At 49.7% G+C, this 20,439-nt stretch overlaps 2 protein-coding genes across 17 annotated transcripts; one reads left to right on the forward strand and one right to left on the reverse strand.

The window, feature by feature from the left end:
- The first annotated feature begins 814 nt into the window (after nucleotides 1-814).
- tbc1d2 (TBC1 domain family, member 2) lies at nucleotides 815-19,166 on the forward strand. 12 transcript variants are annotated; one of them, XR_015062893.1, is made up of 18 exons: nucleotides 2,971-3,323; nucleotides 3,817-5,652; nucleotides 5,731-5,836; nucleotides 6,427-6,547; nucleotides 6,638-6,741; nucleotides 7,015-7,208; nucleotides 7,306-7,575; nucleotides 7,687-7,806; nucleotides 7,880-7,990; nucleotides 8,062-8,343; nucleotides 8,404-8,604; nucleotides 8,677-8,864; nucleotides 8,947-9,067; nucleotides 9,132-9,317; nucleotides 9,376-9,497; nucleotides 9,841-10,937; nucleotides 17,292-17,415; nucleotides 18,741-19,166. XR_015062893.1 is itself a non-coding variant. In XM_085900698.1 (17 exons), the coding sequence occupies exons 3-17, from the start codon at nucleotides 4,261-4,263 to the stop codon at nucleotides 10,064-10,066; spliced, it is 3,744 nt and encodes a 1,247-aa protein (XP_085756824.1). In that variant the 5' UTR covers nucleotides 815-961; nucleotides 1,202-1,300; nucleotides 3,817-4,260; the 3' UTR covers nucleotides 10,067-15,931. The 12 variants fall into 12 exon arrangements, 7 of the variants coding, with proteins under 7 accessions (XP_085756824.1, XP_085756851.1, XP_085756861.1 ...); XM_085900698.1 differs by lacking the exons at nucleotides 2,971-3,323; nucleotides 17,292-17,415; nucleotides 18,741-19,166 and adding exons at nucleotides 815-961; nucleotides 1,202-1,300 and having other exon boundaries at nucleotides 9,841-15,931; XM_085900725.1 differs by lacking the exons at nucleotides 2,971-3,323; nucleotides 17,292-17,415; nucleotides 18,741-19,166 and adding exons at nucleotides 815-961; nucleotides 1,202-1,300 and having other exon boundaries at nucleotides 3,966-5,652; nucleotides 9,841-15,931.
- On the reverse strand, nucleotides 11,717-17,939 carry slc44a1b (solute carrier family 44 member 1b). 5 transcript variants are annotated; one of them, XM_085900775.1, is made up of 16 exons: nucleotides 17,649-17,939; nucleotides 17,374-17,463; nucleotides 16,868-17,010; nucleotides 16,654-16,790; nucleotides 15,792-15,885; nucleotides 15,544-15,713; nucleotides 15,386-15,475; nucleotides 15,172-15,317; nucleotides 14,915-15,101; nucleotides 14,618-14,786; nucleotides 14,315-14,471; nucleotides 14,153-14,236; nucleotides 13,821-13,958; nucleotides 13,512-13,748; nucleotides 12,680-13,435; nucleotides 11,717-12,605 (listed from the first exon to the last, which is right to left on the reverse strand). In XM_085900775.1, the coding sequence occupies exons 1-15, from the start codon at nucleotides 17,670-17,672 to the stop codon at nucleotides 13,064-13,066; spliced, it is 2,238 nt and encodes a 745-aa protein (XP_085756901.1). In that variant the 5' UTR covers nucleotides 17,673-17,939; the 3' UTR covers nucleotides 11,717-12,605; nucleotides 12,680-13,063. The 5 variants fall into 5 exon arrangements, with proteins under 5 accessions (XP_085756901.1, XP_085756900.1, XP_085756892.1 ...); XM_085900774.1 differs by having other exon boundaries at nucleotides 13,512-13,958; nucleotides 14,153-14,471; XM_085900766.1 differs by lacking the exon at nucleotides 17,649-17,939 and having other exon boundaries at nucleotides 13,512-13,958; nucleotides 17,374-17,599.
- Nucleotides 19,167-20,439: the final 1,273 nt, after the last annotated feature.

Below are 20,439 nucleotides of genomic sequence, written 5' to 3' on the forward strand. Positions count from 1 at the left end.
GGGGCAAACGTGAAGCAGCCCAGCACTTTGGGGGCGCAAATTTGGAACGGGCAAATTTGCAGCGGAGGCAAAAGCGCAAGAAAACTCGAGTTTTTTTATTTTTATTCCAATCGTTGAAAAAAAAATACATTCCGCATTTGAAGTCAAACTTTCTATCTTACGGAGATGGTTGTCTCTTTTTATAACTTAAATGCAATGTAAAGGTCCCCAAAGTGAAACGTTATAGCTGCTCCGCAGATGCAAATGCGGTTTACATGAAGTTAAAAAAATATATAAAATACAGGCGAGACTGCATGAACGACAATTTTATTATCTCTATTTAGGACCACTTGAATTCATTGGCTTGTTTCGATTAATTCCAAGTACTTGTTGAATATAAATGAATTTACACGAGTCACAATAAATATTACAAAATATAAATCGATACAATATTTCATTTTAAACCCATCCAGTTTTTATTTGATTTGATTTTCGTGCGCACAAAGCGAAATGAAAGCCATTCAGCTCATTGCATCTATTTCTTGGCAAGCCTTTTTTTTTTGAAGTCACTGAAGAGGAAAGTCAGTCAAATTCAGCGAGCAGGTTGCCAGCAATGACAACCCTTGTGCTGTTGGCGCATGCAAGCAGTGCGCACGAGCAAGCCACTTTTTTGGAAGAAGCTCCCACACCTGGACCAGGATCTGGGGAGGTACGGGCGGGCGGGCGCCGTCGGCGTTTCCACGGCGCCGCTCGTCTTGAACTAAATTATCAGACGAGCAAACAGCGAGCGACAAGTGAAAAGGGAGCGGCTCCCAGAATGCAACAGCAGATTGATGAAGAGGCGGCGGCCGTGCGCGTCCGCGCATTCAGCTCCGTGATTGACGACGGCCACCATTACATTAAAACCTTCCTGGGCAACAAGGCAACAATGGCGGGGGGCCGCGAAAGATGCCGTGATGGACGCCGCCAGAGCGCCGCCAAGGTTTGTCCCAAATGAGGGACGAGCGTGACTTTGTCATTTTGTTGACGCACTTTTGTTTTAGAGGGGGGGGGGGGGCTAGACTCACATGACTTGAGTCCGCTCAGACTTGAGTCGCCAATTTTACGATTGGCGATGGCGAGTCAATCTAAAGCTTGTGAAAGACTTGATTGGACTTAAATTTTGGAAAGACCGCTTAGGTTCAAGCGAAACAGCTTTTTGTCATACTGTGTGTCCTCACAGGTCAAAATCTTGCATCGTCAAACCGAACAAAAGGCGAGAAGATCTTCCACTCCCGCTTACCTGGCTGCCATGTTTCTGAAAAGGATATGAAGATTTTGGGTGGGGAAATATGATGATTTCAAATTGTCAGCCTGACCTTTTTTGGACCCGATCAAGGGGCGACTAGTGCGGCCTTAACACACCTCAGATCAAAAATGTCATCTGATGAGACGTAAAACAGTTCTCAGATAGACGCAACATTAAAATAGAAAACAGCCCGACTGACTTTACTGACTAAATGTGTGTAAACGTGCGTTGAGGAGTCAAAGATCATCTCGCGAGCGACTTTCAAGGGTTCAGATGAGGATTCCGGTTTTGATAGCAAAAGGAAGAGCCACATACAAACTCTGATTCGAGCCGTCATTAGAAAGGCCACAAAAAAAAACAACAACAACTGGTTAACTGCGCTAACTTGACACTCGGCGCTAAGCTTAGATTTTGTTGAACTGAGAAGACAAAACATTTTGTAGCTCCAGTTGTCTGGCGAAAACGCAAAGCCATCGTTGGTGTCGATGTCCAGACTGATTTTAGTTCTCCAGTAGAGAATCAACCCCGGCTCGCTTGATATTTTTAAGCTAACGCTAGCACACAGATGCCCATCCAAGTGAAGTGTCCCCAATTTGTGTTTCCCGTTTTCAATATCAGGAAAAAAAAATCGACAGGACTGCAAACGTGCTTGCAGATCGCGCACCCACAATGGACTGCGCGTGTGTATGTGTGTGTTATGGCTGAGGGGGTGGTGGTGGTGGTGGGGGGGGGGGGTCTCTGGGGCTGTTTTTGAGAGCAATAACTTGAATTGGTGGCAACAAAAGAAGCGGTGAAAAGGAGCCGAGGAGCTGTGAGTCTTGACTTGACAAAGCTGCAAAAACTTTCTTTCAGCCTAATGAAGCTGTTGTCCGAGGGCGGCCGTGGGGGGGGGGGAGCCGGGACGCTGTCCTCGGACGTGATTTGTCATACAATCAGAATCTTTAGGACCCCGCCACACCTCCTCTCCATATGTCTGCTTACTTTGCATCTGAAAGGTGGGGGTGGCAGAGTGTGTGTGTGTGTGTGGGGGGGGTCTTTTTTTTTTTTTTACGGCTGCACAGTCTCAGTTTGACAAAAGTGACGAAGACGACACACGCACACGCTAAAATTGTTGACGTTGATATGAGAGCAATAGAAGGGAAAAGTTTGATGGGAGTTGGAAGTAGTTGTGCATGTGACCGTGGCGACAACGAGCCATCAAGAAAGAAGATGATGAGGAAGATGATGATAGTTACGGTCATGAAGCCGATGGTGGTGATGAAGATGAAAACAGCAAAGATGATGATGACAACGACGGTGATGAAGACAGCAATGATTTGAAATGATGACGGAGTGATGACAATGATAACTCTAAAATTTGGACGATAATGAAGATGACAATGGGAGTGAGGAAGATGATGAAAATGACCAAGACGCCAAAGATGATATGATCACCTATAGTCGTGAAGAAGATGATAAAAAATGGGTGATTGGGGAAAATTGAAGTGATGATGATGATGGTGAAGATGATGAACATGATGATGAGGCTATTTTTAGACATTCCCAACCAATCAGCTTTCTGGAGACCCCAAGGCCCTGCTCTTCTTTGTGTTTGTGTGTGCGTCGGTGTGTGTGTGTGTGTCCTTCTGCGTGTGGGTGTGCCGCCATCTACTGGCAGAAATTCGAGCTTTCCCACTTTCCCACTTTTGGTGAAGTGAAAGTGTTTTGTTTTTTTAGTTTTACACGACAAGTATTTGTACTCAACTTTGAAGTTATAAAATTTAAGATGATTTTATTTTGAAATATTTGGATAGTCCAACGAGGAAGTTGCTGGTTTACCGATGTAGGCGGGACAGAACAGACGCCAGGAGAAAGAAAAAAAAAAAAAAAAAGCGAAGCAACAATCTGAAATGAGAACGTCTGAGACTCTCAAAAACAATTAGACACAGAAGAAGAAGCAGATCTCAAGAGATTAGGAACCGAGCGCAGGTACGTCAGAAGAAGTAAACTCAAAGAAGTGCCTTTGCCACAGCTGTCAATCAAACGGGATCCAGGTGTGTTCAGGCCACGCCCCACGGTGAGTTCACAGATTCTTTAGCTTTAGAGTCAAAACTTCCTTTTCCTCCCAACCAAGTTTACTACACGAGTGACACTTAGTGCAGTACTCACAGAGTACACTAGTGTGATTATTAAAAGTATTTGAGTAATACGGAGGAGTATATTAGAATACTCACAAAGTGTACCAGTGCACTTGACTGGAATCTAAGGGTAAGCATAAAACTCTTGACACATCAAACCATTTTTTGAACGTAACCTCCAAAGATGAACATCTCTGTAAATTCTTTTGGGAAAAGATATCTGGCTAATTCACGGCGCCATTTCGACGGCTCTCCAAATGCTCCTGGCAGGTGAAAATAAAGTCAGCCATCGTGTCTACCTTGTTCTTTTCTCCTCAGCTGCGTTCATTTGCGTTTTTCATTGTTTTAGTGAGTGATTTCCTGTCAAGAAGCTTCTCAGCATGATCTGATGTTAGCATCTGCACTCAAAGCAATTGTTTGTGGTTTCTTCAGGATTGGCGCAAAGCACTTTACGGGAAATGACATCACCGCCTCATCCGCCGTGTCACTTCCTGCCGAGCACAGATTGCATCAATGTGCTGTGATGTCGTCAGAACGCCACTACCAAATCTACCGATCTGTGTTCTGCCACCTTTTGACAGAGACCTTCCGGAGTCTTCTCGAGACCCATAAGACCAACCATACTACAGAATAGACTCATCAAAGTCCTCCAGAGTCCTTCAGACACACAAGAGACCCACCAGAATCCTGCAGAAGCTTCGCACAGTCCTGGAGGGATCCACGCACATCGTTCTGTAGAGACCCAGCGAAGTTCTCTAGAGACCCCTCAGAATCCTGGAAAACAATCCTGCCATCTCGATAAAACTTCATCTAGATTTTCAAGCAGAAAACCAGCAAAGCCCAGGGTAACCACCAGAAACAGACCTGGATTTGACGATGGAAGAGGATAATGATTCACCTCGACCTTCGCCATCTGTTTTTCATGGAGAACTTCCATTTGAAACAGACTCACTTTTTGAAGAACGGGTGAGAAACCTGGACCCCGTTCAGACTCCTCCTCCTTCCCTGGACAACCATCAGCCTTCTAGCCCTCCTCAGCTGGACCCTCAGAACACTCCTTCTGTTGCGCACCTGGACTGCTCGCTTCCTGTTCACCTGGACCCCCATCAGATCCCTCTTCTTGGTCACCTTGGCGACCTTCAGAATGCTGCTTCTGCTTACTTGGACCCCAGTCAGAGTTCTACTCACCTGGAGCCCCATCAAGCTCCTTCACCTGCTCACCTGAACTCTGCTCACCAGGACCACAATCAGGCTCCTCTTCTTGCCCACCCGGACCTTCAGCAGACTCCTACCACTGCTCACCGAGACCTCGAGCCTCCTGCTCACCTAGACCCCAATCAGACCTCTGCTCCCCTTGAACCCCAGCTTCCTGCTCACTTGGACGTAACTCAGACTCTTACTGACCCGAACCCCCATCAGACTTCTACCTCTGCTCTCCCATACCCCCACGAGACTCCCTCCCCTGCTCAGGCGTTTCTTCCTGCTCACCTGGACCCTCATCCGGCTCCTCAGCCTGCTCACTTGGACCTCCCTCAGACTCCTACTCAAACTGACCTGAACCCCCATCAGATTTCTACCTCTGCTCACCTGGATCCTCAGCAGACCCATACACCTGTTCACCTAGACTACCCTGCTTGCCTGGACCCCTGTGAGACTCCTCCCATAGCTCACCTTGACCTTCAGCCTTCCCTTCACCTAAACCACTGTCAGACTCCTCCACCTGCTCACTTAGACCCTCATCAGGCTCCTGTCACCGCTCAACTAGACCCCTACAACAATCCTACCCCTGCTCACCCAGACCCCAAACAGACGCTAGTGCTTGCTCACCCGGACCTCATTCAAGTTTCTCCACTTGTTGACCTTGACCCCCAACTGGCTCCGCTTTCTTCTCACCTGGACCTCCATCCCACTCCTACCCCTGCACAGACTCCTCCACCTGCTCACCTTGATGACCCCCATCAGGCTCATCCACCCGCTCACCTGGCCCCCCGTCAGACTCCTCTTCCTGTTCACTCGGACTTTCCAGGTAGTTCTGAAGAGCCCAAACTTTGCGGTTTCCTGCAAAAGCAGGGGGGCCCTCTGCGGGCCTGGAAGCGGCGCTGGTTCACCTATGAGGAGAAGCAGAACCAAATGTTCTACTACCGCACCCCCCAGGACGTGACTCCGTTGGGCCGGGTGGACCTCAGTTCCGCCACCTTCTCCTACCCGCTCAAAGCCGAGATGGGCACCTTCCACATCGAGACGCCCGAGCGTACCTACACGTTAAAAGTACAACTCTGACAGCACAGACCCGTCGCAAACATGCCGTCCCGCCACTCGACCCGCGTTCTGCTCTGCCCTTCTCAGGCGGTGACGCAAGATCTGATGCTGTACTGGCTGCAGCAGCTGCAGCTCAAACGTTGGCAACACCGACAGAACCAGACAAACGCCCGCCCCGACGCTACGAGCACAGGTGGGTCGCGCAACAGTGACCTCCGTACTTTCCGGTGTTTGTAGCGCCGTGAGCGGCAGTGAAGGTCAGCTGGTGTGGGGAAGGAATGTTGTGCAGTTGGGTGGGGTGGCAGGAAGCAGGAAGTGACTTTTTCAGGAGCTTCCTGTTGTTGCCGAGGACCCCTCTTTGGTGACATCATCAACAAAATAAACCACAATCAGGACACTCATCCTCTGTGGTTACAGTATGGAGTTATAAGTGTGTGTTTGTGTGTATGTTTGTGTGTACTTTTGTGTGTTTTGCCCCGTCCTGTTCATCAGGAATCCAGTTTCTGTCGCAACTTGTCTGAGCACCGAAAAGTTTTACCCTCCCGTATGGCAGACGTTATGCAAGTCGAGTCACAGCCCAGTCAAGTTCAGGCTTTTTTATGACATCACACTTGGAGTTTATTGTATACACACAGGCAATGTATTCTTCCTAATCCATGAAAAATATGAAACTAGTTCAATTGTGGCTTTTTGTCCTCTACTTCTATTGAGGCATGTAAAAATGAATGAGAGCGCCCCCTAGTGAGAAAGCGCTCGTGACTCGTCGGCTGCTTGTGGTCGCAGATGACTTCCTGCCGATGATGAAGAGTCCCGCGGGACTGGTGGGGGAGGAGGCCGCCAGCGAGTCGCCTCAAAGGACGCCGCTCGGCAACATGTCCATCAAACATCCTTTCATTCAGATCCAGTGAGTCTCCTTTTCCATTCAAATAGTGAGGATGGAAGGAAGTGAGGAAGCGAGCCCCTTTGCCAACAACTGTTTGGTGTCCTATGACAGGAACACGGTCCACAGTTTTCGGAAGAGGTCATCTCAAGAGTGGCCCCAAAGTGTCTTCTACGTGCAAGCTCCAACCGGAGGGGCCTCCGCCGCCAACGGCACCGGTATGTACCTGTTGCTATCTGACTGAAAGATCAACTTCCCTGAAAAGCCCCGCCCCCAAATGAATAAAACAAACAAAAAAACTAGTCATTTCTTAAGTCAAAATTATTACCTGACGCCATTTTGCGGCATCTGTAGGCAATTTCTTTTATTGGCCACTGGGCTGGGTTCCTGTGAGAGCGATGTAGGACTATCTGAAAGTGCTGCAGATGTGGTCTTGGTCTCCCGGAGGATTAATTGTCCCGAACTAGAACATCCTCAGTCACTTCTTCCAGCTACCGCATCGACGTCTCCTGCCGGGCCGGTCGGACGAGCGGCGGAGGATGGAGCCAGCGGAGCTCCGCTGGATTCTCCACGGAGGAAGAAGAATTTGAGCTCCTCGACGAGGACGGCGGCCATGTCCTCGGAGACCGTGTCCCGTCTCCGGCGGGACAAGGAGATGCTGACGGAGGAAGTTAAAGCTCAGAAGGTCAAGGAGCCTCAGCTTGCACGATATCGTGCACAAAACACGCGCAGACAAAATTGGCACTTTGGAGCTTCTTTTTTTTTTTTTTTTTTCTTCACAGGAGCTCGTGTGGCTCCTCCACAAAACCTTGGAGGCAGCCCAGCGAGAAAAACGAACGTGCGCGGACTTTATGGCGGCGGAGGGCGAGCAGGAACGGCTGGAACTCCTGCGGCATCGTGAGCGCCAGGCGGCCGACCTGCTCGGACGCGTCGAGCGAGCGCAGGCGGCGGAGGAGGCTACCAGACGCAATCTGGACCAGAGAGACCTGCAGGTGGCGCAATTGCAGGACGAGATCAGGAAACTGACCGAGGAGAACCGAGCCAAGCGGGAGGTGAGCTGAGTTCCTGTGTCCAACTTCCCGTTGTTCTTTTGAACCGAAGGAGCAAACCCTTTCACGATTGCTCGTGAAATTGTGAGCGGTTCCCGTCTGATACCCGCTTAGGTGATCATCAAGCTGTCGGAGCACGTGGCCGCATGCGTGTCCGGTCCACTGAATTGGACCGCGCCCGCCTGCGCTCCGGACTCGCTCAGACAACTCAAGCAGCGCGTGGAGGACCTGAAGGTCAGGGAAATGTTCTCGAGAGGTCCCCGACATGTCAGGCCGACAAAGGCACCTTTGTTTGCGTCTGCTTCAGGACGACATCGAGGCCTACAAGACGCAGAACAAGTTTCTCAACTCTGAGATCTTCCAGCTAACCAAACTGTGGAGGAAGAGCTCGGAGCAGGAGCGAAGTCTGATGGTCAAGGTGGGTCGGCGGGATCGTCAGGCCGGCTTCTTCTGTGTCTCGGCCGACTGTCGTTTTTTTTTCCGCCGCAGTGTGCCTACCTGGAGGCGTGGCAGTGCCAGGCCGAGAGTCGCTACCTGGGAGTTTTGCGGAAGCTCCAGGAGAACAGAAGTCTGGATCCGGACCAACAGCGGACGATTCAAAAGATGGTAGAGGATGCTCTGCAGGGGCAGACCAAGAACATCAAAGCCTCCACAAACAGCCTCCATGACGAGTACGGATTCAAGATCATCCCCGACTACGAGGTCGAAGACGTGAAGCTTCTGGCCAAGATACAAGCGCTGGAGATCCGCTCGCATAACCTGCTGCAACAGGTCTGACCTGACACCAGCCTCTGGTCTACTGGACCAAACTTCAATTCGTCTTTGTTGCAGGAGGGTCGAGAGCGCCCCCTATTGAGCCGATGGGCTCAGTACCTCGCCGGCAGGTCCGATGATGACTTTTGCCCTTCGCCAGAACTCAAAGGTCTTCTACGGGCCGGCGTCCCTCCAGAGTACCGGCAGCGCGTCTGGCGCTGCTTGGTCCGGATCAGGACCAGGGTTGCCAGAGAGCGCCACCCGCAGCGATACCAGGAGGTAGGTCCCGTCCATTCCCGAACTGTCACGTTCACGTTGGGTCCGACTGACGTCCTTCCCGTGTGTCTCCAGTTGTGCGACAAGAGTCACACCTGTCCTCATCCCGCCTCCAGGCAGATCCAGTTGGACCTTCACCGAACCCTAACCAGCAACCGCAATTTCTCCTCCCCGTCTAGCCCCGCCCACCAGCAGCTCCAGCGCATCCTATTGGCCTTCTCTTGGCAGAATCCCTCCATCGGCTACTGCCAGGGTCTCAACAGGTACGCCCGCTCCAGAAATACCACCTTCAGTAGGCCTTGTTTCATGGGAAATCAGCTTGACTCACTGTGACGCATGTCCCAGGTTGGCTGCCATTGCTCTTCTGGTCCTCCAGAGCGAGGAGGAGGCCTTTTGGTGCGTGGTGGCCGTGGTGGATGCCATCATGCCTCAGGACTACTACACCAAGAACCTGCTGGCTGCGCAGGTCCGCAATGAACTCACTTTGTAGAGCGCGGAGCGGCTTGACCGATCAAGTTCCCCACTTCCAGGCGGACCAGCATGTCCTGAAGGACTTCCTGGTGGAGAAGCTTCCTCGACTGGCGGCCCACTTTGACCTTCACGGGACTGACGTGTCTCTGGTCTCCTTCAACTGGTTCCTGGTGGTTTTTGTGGAGAGTCTTCCCAGTGATATCCTGCTGCCTCTCTGGGATGCCTTTTTGTACGAGGGCACCAAGGTACGCACGGGCAATGCTCTCTCACGCACACGCATTGATAAGTCTTCTTGTGCTACAGGTGATGTTCAGGTACGCTTTGGCTCTCTTCAAATACAAAGAAGACGACATCCTGAAGATCCACGACAGCGTGGACATCTACCAGTACCTTCGCTTCTTTACCAAGACCATCACAGATGCCAGGTACGGGGACCACCTGCACCGGTCACACCTAACCTCTTATGAAAGGGAAACCAAAGCAAGGAGGTCAAACAACCCTGGTCGGTTTTAATGGTCAAACTCATTATCTTCTAATACACATCCACATGTCAGTTTTGAGGTGACATAATGCTGCGAGATGAGAGAGGAGGTGGAGTTTGGTGGCCTCTTGGCCAGTGGAGCAGTTATGTTCTCAAGCTATGTTTCTTTGAGCGCCGTGCGAGAAGGGCGCCCTCTACTGGCGTATCATCACCACCGCCGATCATGTTTTGACTGACTCGTGTTGGTATTGGTCCGATGGCTTGCTTGCCCGTGTGCATGCGTGTAGGAAGCTGATGGGAATGGCCTTCGCCGACATGAACCCGTTCCCCGGCCGCCTGCTGAAGAACCGACGGGCGCTTCATCTGGAACGCTTGCAAAAGGAACTGCGAGAGCTGGAGGAGCAACAGAAGGCCTTTGCGGCGCTCAGCGGCGACTGCTCGCAGCAGCAGCAGCAGCAGCAGGACAACCAGATGGACAATGTGGCCAGCGAGGATGACGAGGAGATGAGTTAAAGCCCGGTAATGGTCATGGGTAAGAGCTAACAACAATGACATCTGACAAAAAAACAAACAAACACACAAGCCTCATTGACGCCTCTCTTTAGCTCACCAAACGCTGGTAATCGTTAAAAGTTTGTTCATACCCAGACTAGTTTTGGAGTCAAAACCGGAATGTGTTCTAATGACCTGTAGTCATGTGAACAAATGTTGACCTAAAATTGCTTCCAATTTCACTTGTCTAGCCTGTTCTTTACAATGACTTTCTTTTTTTTTTTTTATTCAAACATGTCCATGACTTCGGGCCATTTCTTTGTGGTTCTTTCCTATTCCATAAGATGGTGAGACAGAAAGTGCCTTTTTGCAATTCTTGGCGCAAGCCCTCACCCAAAAAATATACTGGCACAGTACAACAGCGCCATCTATTAATGACATTAGTGAACTGCAACAGTTGGCGAGCCTCACATCTTAAGTTCATGTTTTCACATACTTGCAGTACGCATTGTGGTTTTCCATAGTTCAGCTCATGTGTTAAATATTTTCTCTGTCATACAGCACATTTTCTTTTGTTGTGTGTATAAAATGTTCGAGGAGAGGCAGACAAAGAGGGCAGCCACACCAAAGGGGGCGTACGAGAGCCCGCTGGTTCTTCTTCTTCTCGGCATACACCTGGCTAGCTAGCTTAGCTTGGTAGTCAAGTTGTTTACTTTGAATTGGTCAAGTAGACAAGGCTGGTGTCAAGAGAGTCTAAGTTGCTCTTAAATGGTTGGGAATGAATGAGCGCAAAAATTCCTGGGCAGCTATTTGCCGATAAGGTTCTAATCTCGATGGTACCTGAGGTGACGCCAGCTTGCTCCACTTTTGAAGGCTTTGGAGACCACTAAAGGTAAGATAGTCAACGTTTTATAAATTCCACTTAAAACAAACAACAAAGGGTTTGGCATGATCTGTTCAAAAGATTCGTGGATGATCATAAAAAGTTACATCTATATGAGGCGAAAGTTTGGAAAAACGACTGAATCTACAAATGTAAAATTAAATTTAAAATAGGCCTTATAGGCTGTAATTTGCACGTCATTTAATGAGAAGCCTCTTCAGAACAAATTCTGTATGTGAGTAAAATGAATGTTGATAAAGTTTACTTTATTTATGTGCCACGTGATCATGGCACTTTCAGTTCTTTTTTTTTTTTTTTGCTGTTAGATATATATGGATGTATATTTGGGGTGTCTAGAATGATTAAAAAAAAAACAAAAAAAACAGTTGTACCCTGTGGAAAATTGAGCAATTTCTTTTGTGTAAATTTATATTCCCCATCAGTGTTTCTGTGAAAGAATTTGGGGTATTTAAATTGTTTTAATTTTTTCCCCAAACGCATTTCACAAGCTCAATTATACATGATTTTAAAAAAATATTTTTTACATTATACAATATATATAATATATATTATTATATTTGTTGTTATTGTACCCCCATTTAAGTCCAACATATTTTTTTGTAAAATATTCCTTCATCATCTGAACCACTTATTTGACAAGGTTAAAATATTTTCCCTAAATAATTTCTTCGTATTTGTCAGTCTAACCCATCTTTTGCCCCGGGAAAGAAAAATGACTAAAACAGTCCCTGTAACAATGATTAAAGGTAGAGGATGACAATTCACGGGTGATGATTTTTATTCGACTATTTTTCTTAAAAAAAGACAACCAAAAAAAAAACAAATATAAGAAAGCATAAATATCAAAAAAAAACTCCAGGAACAGAAGAATAAGTTGTCAAGCGAGCCAAAACGCTCGCTCGAGTCACATGACTTCCACGACGGCCATGATGACAAAGATGACAGCATGCCTGTTTCCTGCCGACCTGTTGGGAGGCTTCAGCGCAGCCCCACCTAACAGGAAGTGTGCTGGGATGTCACAATTTTGTCAATCAGCAGGTGACATTGTCAAATGTTTTCAACGATCCTGGCGTCAAATCGAAAGTGGACGCTGTAGAAGGGTTCCTTCCGCTTTTACAGGTGGAGTGATCCAAAGAAGTTGAACTCCCTGTCCCGTTTGTTGTTTGGTGGTTGTCTTACGATCACTAGCGAGCGTCATCAGCACAAACGACGGCACTTCCCGGTAACACTTAAACTTCTTGAGAAGTTAGCGTCTCCTATAGGAAGACTTTTTTTTTTTTTTTTCTTCATTGCCGTCGCCTCCGCCACTCATCACATTTGCGTCGCAACCGGAGTCCCCGATGACATCATCATCATCATCATCGTCAGTCAGACGGTTAAGCGTCTCGATGTCCAAATCAAGAAAATACAAACAAACCAACAAGTGTCCTTGAAGTGAAGATGAGTCAGTCTCACAAAAGAAGGATCAAACCAAGAACAAAGGAGCAGTGCTTCCTTATAAAGTGCTTGTTACGTCAACTTATTGTTATTAAAATATTGTTTTCCTGGAGTGAAAAGACAGTAAACAAGTTACACGTTGCTAAAAAATAAATCTTTTCTTTCAACAAGTCCCACTGGCTGCTTTTCGATCGGTCAAGCCGAACTCGTTCCGGGAGCCTGAAACGAGAAAGACTTGGTTAAACGCGAACATTGTGGCTAATCGTGGACTAGCTAGCGGCTACGTGGCATACCGGCAGGTGTTGTGATGACGATGAAGAGGTAGTGATGGAAAAACGCAAAAAAAGGATCAAATGAATTGATGATGATGAAAAAAGGATGGGCGAGCAGCGATACCAGGTATCGTTCCTGGGACAATACAGCCCATATTCCGATACCAGAAGCCGATACTTTAGGCAAAAATAGAGCAAGTCCTCCTCGGTACTCACGATTGATATATGGACAAAATGGTATCAGGGCTGACAAAAACTGGTATCGAACACCCCCAATGAAGATGATGGTAATGATGACCATGGCAATGATGATGAAGATGATGCTGACAATAAGGCAGTTAGCACGTAGCCGTTAGCTCGTGCACATCAGTGCTTGCGGTCGTTTTTTTTGTCAGTGCACTGCGATTAGCTGGCGGAGCCAGTTGGTACGGGAGGGGCGGAGCTCGCGGGCTCGCCCAGCAGACGTCCAAAGAGGAAGAGGGAGGAGGTGGGCAGATAGACGCACAGGAAAAGGAAGACGTCGTGGCTGAGGCACAACAGGAAGTTGGCGTGTGGCGTCAAGGCGCAGTCCAGAAAGACGGCCACCAGAAGGTAGTAGACCTGGAACTCTTCCAGCTCCTCCCACTCCACATACACGCTGATGCTGGCCCCGCCCCCTGGATCACCTCCCGCACTCACCATGGGTTTCATCTCCGCCCCCTCCGACGGCGCCTCCTTGACTCGGCTCCGCCCCCGGCCAACCACCCGCTCGGTGCGCCGGCTGCGCTCTACCAGTTCCTGCGCGCAAGCGACATTGGAAACGTCGGAAAACGTAGCCGCAAAGAAGCGGCGAATCCTTTTGAACGGCACTCACCATCAGAGCTTTGTCCATGAAGAACTCCTTTCCCGGCGTGCCGTCGTTGTACTTGGTGTCGATGGCGAAGCAAAGGAAGAGTACGTCTACCACCATCTCAAAGACAGACAGGAAGCAGTGCGCCACCAGGAAGGCGAAGAGACAAACGATGACCAGGGGCAGCACCCACTCGGCGTAATCCCGCCGCGCATTGAGCAGCACCACGCCGGCGAACGCCGTGGTGGTGACAATCAGGATCTGGTGGAGGAAGAGGAGCTTAGCCCGTATCTGGACGGCATCACGTCCGCTAGCGCGCTCGCCAGCGCTCACCTTCCCCAGGAAGAGCACAAAGTCCCCCATGGCGTTGACGGTGGCCACTCGCAGGGCATTCTCCACCAGTAGGACAAAAGCGTCTCGCGCCGACGTGCAGAAGCCCGTACTGTTGATGGCCGTGGCCGCGTACGCGTTCTGGCCAAGGGCAAGAACTTTGATTTGTCTTTTGGATTTTTGACGACGACAACAACCAAACAACCAATGAGCCGTGGCCTTTTGTATTCCGTCAAGACTATTTGAGATGTTTCTGTGATCTTATATTTGATTATCAAATAGGCCTTTCAAAACAAAGAAGACCCTTTGCCTGTCTGAAAGAAGTAGCAAGTCACCTGATTGAGATAATTGAGGCACTTCTCCAAACACCACAAGCAGCAGATGCACGACTTGAGCGCGCAGCGAGCGCACGCGTTCTCCTTAAACACAACGGCGCACGCGTTAACTGAGCTCGCCGGGCCCCCCGAGATGATGCCACCGTCCGTCAGTGCCGTTACCTTCCCTTTGAGCTGCTTGTGCACGTAGATGAGGAGGAGTCTGGGGATCTTGACCAGCGTGATGATGAAGGAGCCTTTGGCCACCGTGCCCACGTGATACCTCAGCAGCCGCAAGGCCGCACGCACGATGGGCCACGCCGGAAGGCGCTTCTTGTCCCTGCAAAGGCGCCATCGCATAGTCACAATAGTCCCCATCCTCCCAGGTGCCTTCACATAGCGGTGAAGCGTATTCTTTATCCTCTGCGGAGAACGACGGACTAATCATAGCGGCGTGTTGACGCTACGTGCGGTTGCTAAACCGACCTGGTGAAATAGTAGGTGACCACGGCGCCCGCCACCGTCATCTGCTGGCAGGCTAAGATGAACTCGGTGATCCACAGCAGGCCCACGGCGTGGAACCACGTCAGGTACTCCAAGCGACCCGTCAGCCGGAACTCGGTCAGGCCCGACTCCTCATTGTGCACCGCCTCCCCTACCGGCAGCAGACACTAGCTTACTCTGAGGCTAGCTAGCGTTAGCCGGCACGGCCTATTGACGACCACCCGCCTGTCACGTGACACGCATTTGCCCGAGCGCTTGCGAGATGTTTGTTGCGCATACCGCTGGTTCCCAGGAAGAGCAGAACCAGGACCCAGTAGATCCAGAAGAGGAGCAGAACCAGGAAGGTCACAAAGGGCTGCAGCACCAGAAGCGGCAGGTGGATGAAAACTTTTCCGGCCACGTGGAACAAGGCGATGGCAAGCGCCACGCGCTTCCTCATGAACAGCATCAACAGCAGTAGGATCACCTGAGCGCAACAAAATCACAGCAAAAGCTCGCCACAAAATCCCAACACCACCAAGTACTACCGTATGTACCGTGAAGACGGAGGCGGCGATGGCGTAGACCAGCAGCGTCTGGTCGTCGTCCTGACCCGGTTCCTCCTCTTTGGCCGGCTGGGCGTCCGTGTCGTTTCTGTGGAGACGGTGGTCCACGTAGAACCACCACAAGATGCTGGTCCCCGCTGAGACAACACACTCGTCACGCCAACGCTCTAACTTTGAAAACGAGGCCGGCGGGAAACGAGCTCACCTAGAGAGCCGAGCACCGCCACCGAGGTGAGGATCCACACCAGTACCGCCGAGATGTAGCGAATGATCACCGTCAGCGTCATCGACAACACTAAGACACACGCCGGTTAAGTGAGTCGTAGACATTGGCGGACTTTGGCGAAGCCTTTGGGAACTGACCCAGCGCAAGGAGACAAAGTCCCACGATGACTTCTTTGCTGGCCGCCACGCCGGCGATGACTCGGTGCAGGAAGGAGTCGTCGCCGACGAAGGTCACCACGGCTTCGGCGAACTTGGAGTAACACGAGATGTCCACGGGCGTGCAGCGGTTGAAGAGCGGCAAAGGCTTGCTGGGCATGCGGAGAACAGTCACAGGGTCAGAGGACAAAGTCTTGGACATGCTTGACGACTTCTCAAGTCCCGGTTACCTGGGCGGGACAGGTAGTTTGGGACACTTGGTGAACCTCTCGGGTAGACTGGGGTACTTGTGACCCGCTAACTCGTAGGAACACAACTCAGAACCTGAAAGACACACGCACACTTTCGTCATCACCATGGCTCTCCTTTGTTGTCTTTTGCAGCTGTTCAATATTTGAGCGCACATCCTTTGGCGTGTGTCGAGTCGATTTGCCGCGGGGATTGTGCGAGTGTGACGTCAAACTCGAGGTGGCCGCTCGGCAAGCCGGCTGAAGCTCCAAATGGAGGAGAAACCGCCCGCGATGACCTGTCTGTCTCACCACGACCGCAGTGAAGGGAGGATGTTAGCCTAGCTTCTCATGCTAGCTCCGCTTCTTCGCTATTGCTACTGTAGCGAACATCTGCTTAGTTTCCAACGTGTTTGTTGCTCATCTGCAGTACAACACGCACAAATGCCCAACATTTTTTTTCCATCACGTGTGCTGTCTGTCTGTCACGTTAACCATTGTAATTACCAACAGACCCCTGTAGATGGCGCAAAAGATAAAGGCCTCGAAGTGATCGAATAGTCGATGATTAACTGCTTAATTGTAGCAGCAACTCTCCACACAAAAAAAATAATCTCCAAGTCACTGTTGTACTTGACACGTTTCATTGCACGGATGCTCATTTTCTCTGCTTTTTGGTCACAACGTGGTGATTTTGGCGAAACCAATCAATGTTCTACTTTGGATGAACGGCAAAAGCTTTTCCCTAGAATTTCTTCTGCTGGCATAATGTCGTGTCTCTGTCAAAATGGCACTGAAAACCACAGGCTGTCCAAATGTGTGTGTGTGTGTGCGCGTGTGTGTGTGCGCGTGTGGCTGCTGTCACCATTGAGCGTGGCAAAAGTGGTGAGGTCATTGTATGTGTGGAGGACGTGCGGGGGGCAGAGGGCCACGCAGAGCGCCACTGATTTCATCTTCCTCTGAACGATGTCGATGTTGCAAGGATCCAAGAAGAAGACGAACCTGAGAGGACGGACGTCACAACACGTTAGTAGTCACGGCAAACCCGGGCGCCGGCGAACGAGCAAACGAGCACCGACTTCCTTTCCGTGTGGTCCAGGCCACTGAGCCGGACGCCCTCCAAGGGTGGGTTCCGTTGTCCGCAGGTGTTGCCGTAGCTGTCGTAGCCCAGGACCAGCCGGGCCGCGCCCCCCGACACCACCGTGAAGGCGCACACGCTGCCCTGAGGGACGCCACCGCAACAATTAGCACTTGCGCGGCATAGCACCTCTCGTTCAGGGGTGTCATCGGCGATCAGGGGCCATGTCGTGGGGGTCCTCTCTTTTTTTTTTCTTTTTATTCGGATCGAGAAATTCTTTATCATTGTGGAAATCAACCACATGGCGGCATACAAATCGAAACCCTACCGCCGTGGTTGTCGGTGCGACCCCCGGTGGACAAAATTAGCCACACCTCTTTTCTAGACTCAACAAATAACCTTTTTTTTTATCCCCCGCGAGCCAGATCTGACCTCCCGCGGGCCACATGTTTGACACCCCTGTTCCAGGTTCGCGGGATCTAGGATGGTGAAGATGAGAACCGTTACCATGCCGACACAGAAGATGATGAAGAGCAGGAACCAGGGCAGGTCAGTGCAGCTTCGATCCTCCAGTGGTCTCCATTCTCTCTTTGTCCTCTGCAACATGCGCACACGTAGAGAAGGCACGTCAATACGCGCGCGGGCGCGCGCGTTAGCAGGCCGAGTGACCCAGCGGCTAATAGGATGAAGAGCAACCATGAGCAGTATTGTTGGATTATGGGATGGAATCACTCGACGCTGCAGACGCGCAACGAGCAGAACCGAACCGGGCCCGAGCTCACCTCCGCGCTCCCGCAGCATCCCATCTCATCCCTGGGTGGGGGGGAGGACGTGCGCGCGATGTGACGGAGCTCGAACCGAGCGGCACCGACGGCCGGGGGTGGGGGAGTGGGGGGCCAGGCGGCGGCGGGTTATTCGGCCCGCATTAAAAGGCCGAAGCCGGAAGCGGAAGCGGGTGCAATCCGGGCCGATGGCCGCCGTCTGTCCCTGCCTGCCTGGTCGTTCAAACGTCGGACGATTGGTCGCCGCCTCACTTCCTGGTGGACTGTCAGCGCAGCGGCCATTCATGTCACTGCGCATGCGCGCTCCCACCACAACAAAGCCCGCTCAGGAGCTTATCGACGCGACGCAATACTCGACGCCGCCACAAGGGGGACTCCTCGCACGCACCAAGCGCGGCAGCCTACGGGCTGTCTGCTGGACTCTTCACTCAAATCAACCATCAGAAGATTAATCGGAGAAAATGAAGCTATTTTGAAATTAGCCTTTTGCTTGAAGACGCCAACACGATTTTGAATGTAATAATAAAAAGAAAATATACTCCCGCTGACGTCGCGCCTAGTATGCAAATGTCTCCACATACCAAAAATGTGATGAGGTCACCATGGGAAAGGGGACTGTGATCTCATCATCTAGAGTATGATGTCATTGTCATGGTGTAGCCCAGGGATTAGCTACCGATGCATTGTTACACACGGCTCTATTTATCTTCCTGTATGCATCATGAATGATAATCATGTCATGCAATTTTAAAGATCAGCAATCACATCAACATAAAAAAAAGTACATATGACATTTTATGTGAGTGTATATGAATAATGATGTCACCATATGAAGTGTGTACAATATGATGTCATCACATGAGCGTACACTATACAATATGACATCACGTGACGTGATCCTGTCACAAAACAAGATGGTGGCCACGTGTCTTTGAGTGATGTCTTCAACTCGGAAGGTTTCAAAAATTACAAGCGGGTAGCCAAGGCAGAGGTCAAACCAAGTGGTCATTGTAGTGACACAAAGAATAAACATCTTGCCATCTTTGCAATGTTATGTCTTCAATTTGGATTTTCTCTACCTTCATCCTGTAGTGAAGTTGGTCCTCCGGACGACTGGCCTCCATGGTGATGGATGTGCCTTCAGACACACAGAAGGTCCCAAAGGAGACTTTGAAGGTCTCTGTAAATTTCGGAAGGCCACAGATCCTCCTGGAAGATTTTGGGTGGAGAGTCGTAAGCCCCTGGAGTGACTCAAAAGCTCTTGGCAGGTTGTAGCCAAACTTTGAAGGGTTTAGGAGGTTTGGAAGGTCTCAGACGATCTGGTCGGTCACGAGAGAAGGAGTTCTGCGCTGATGTGCACACAGATGTCTTTTGTCCTTTTGTTGACTGTTGTACCAGGCTGTGTGTGTGTGTTTGTGTGTGTGTGAGAGAGAATGTGTGCACACGAGACAAACAGTTCATTGATTTATTTGATGAGCACACTTTATCTTCAAAATGTAAATGGGAAGCAACTGAAGTAAATGTCGAATAAAATGAATCATGTTCGTCGTAACTAATACGTTGAAGTGATTGTGGATTGTTTTCAGCTTCAAATTCACGAATGGTCAAAAACTTCGGCGAGCGCGACCTCTACTGGCTGTCTTGATGAACTTTGACACTGTCGTCACAGGAGGTCAGCACACGCACACGGTTGGCCACTTGACTGGAATACGTAGCGTGGGAGTCACGCACTCTCCTCATGCTGTGTTGAGGACATTTCATTTTTTGCTCCAGTCCGATTTCAGCTTGTATTTTGTTGCCCTGCGAATGTGAATCCGCCTCGGGCCTTCGCTCTCAGCGACTGTGGCCAATCCAGAACTTCAACTTCACAGTCGTCGATTGTCAATGCATCCAACCCTTGAAGCGCTCCTGTTTCAAATCAGAACTTGACTAGCAAAGCATGACTGAAGAAATCATACGAGGGATGTTCAGGAGCACTTTTCTTTTCTCCCAGAAGCAAACCAATGCAAGTATGCAATCGAGTTCTCGCCAATTGTGATACATCGATTACGATGCAGAACTCCCAAGCTTCACTGTCTCACCTAAGTGTGGACTTGTCAGAGCCCGACGTATCAAGAGACCAAAAGTAAGTTGGAGACCAGTAGCGGAGCTTTCAAGTCTGTTCTCCAGCTGACTGGGAGAAGTGACCTCTATACATTGGTTTAAAAAGAGGTCCCAAAAGTGGACCTTTGAGGGACTCCATATGTCATAACCATTTAGTCAGATTCCAAATTTGACAAAAAGTCCTTATCGTTCCAAGTATCAATTCAAAGACTCTTCCCCTGAGTTTCCAAGTTGGATTAAATTCCCAAATTGATGTGTGTGTTTTTTTTTCTGTATATTCTGTATTGTTTCTCGCTAATGACATACTTTTTCTTGTACAGAATTGAGTTCAGTAAGTTCCTAGGTGTACCAAATGACATGTATTTGTGAAATAGTCACGTGCTGAGCATATCAGTGCCCGTTGTATCTCATGTCAAGCTGTCATATTAGTCCAGTTATCTTATCTTGTCATATCGATCTTATCTCCACAAGTTACACGTAGTTTCAGTACTTTGAGCAATTGAAGTAACAATAGTTAGTACCAAAAAGTCCAGAAGTTAATACTGGGACTTGGTGGTGGTGGTGTTGTGTTCCGTGTCTAAGTCCAAGCAAAAAAAAAAAAAAAAAAAAAAAAGGACTTATTTTGTGCAAAAGCGCTAATTCTGAAGGAGACCGGAAATCAATTGTACATAACCGGAAGTCTATTTTA

Source organism: Syngnathus leptorhynchus, chromosome 2 (assembly GCF_054491065.1).
Source record: "Syngnathus leptorhynchus isolate UIUO chromosome 2, UIUO_Slep, whole genome shotgun sequence".
Lineage (NCBI taxonomy): Eukaryota > Metazoa > Chordata > Actinopteri > Syngnathiformes > Syngnathidae > Syngnathus > Syngnathus leptorhynchus.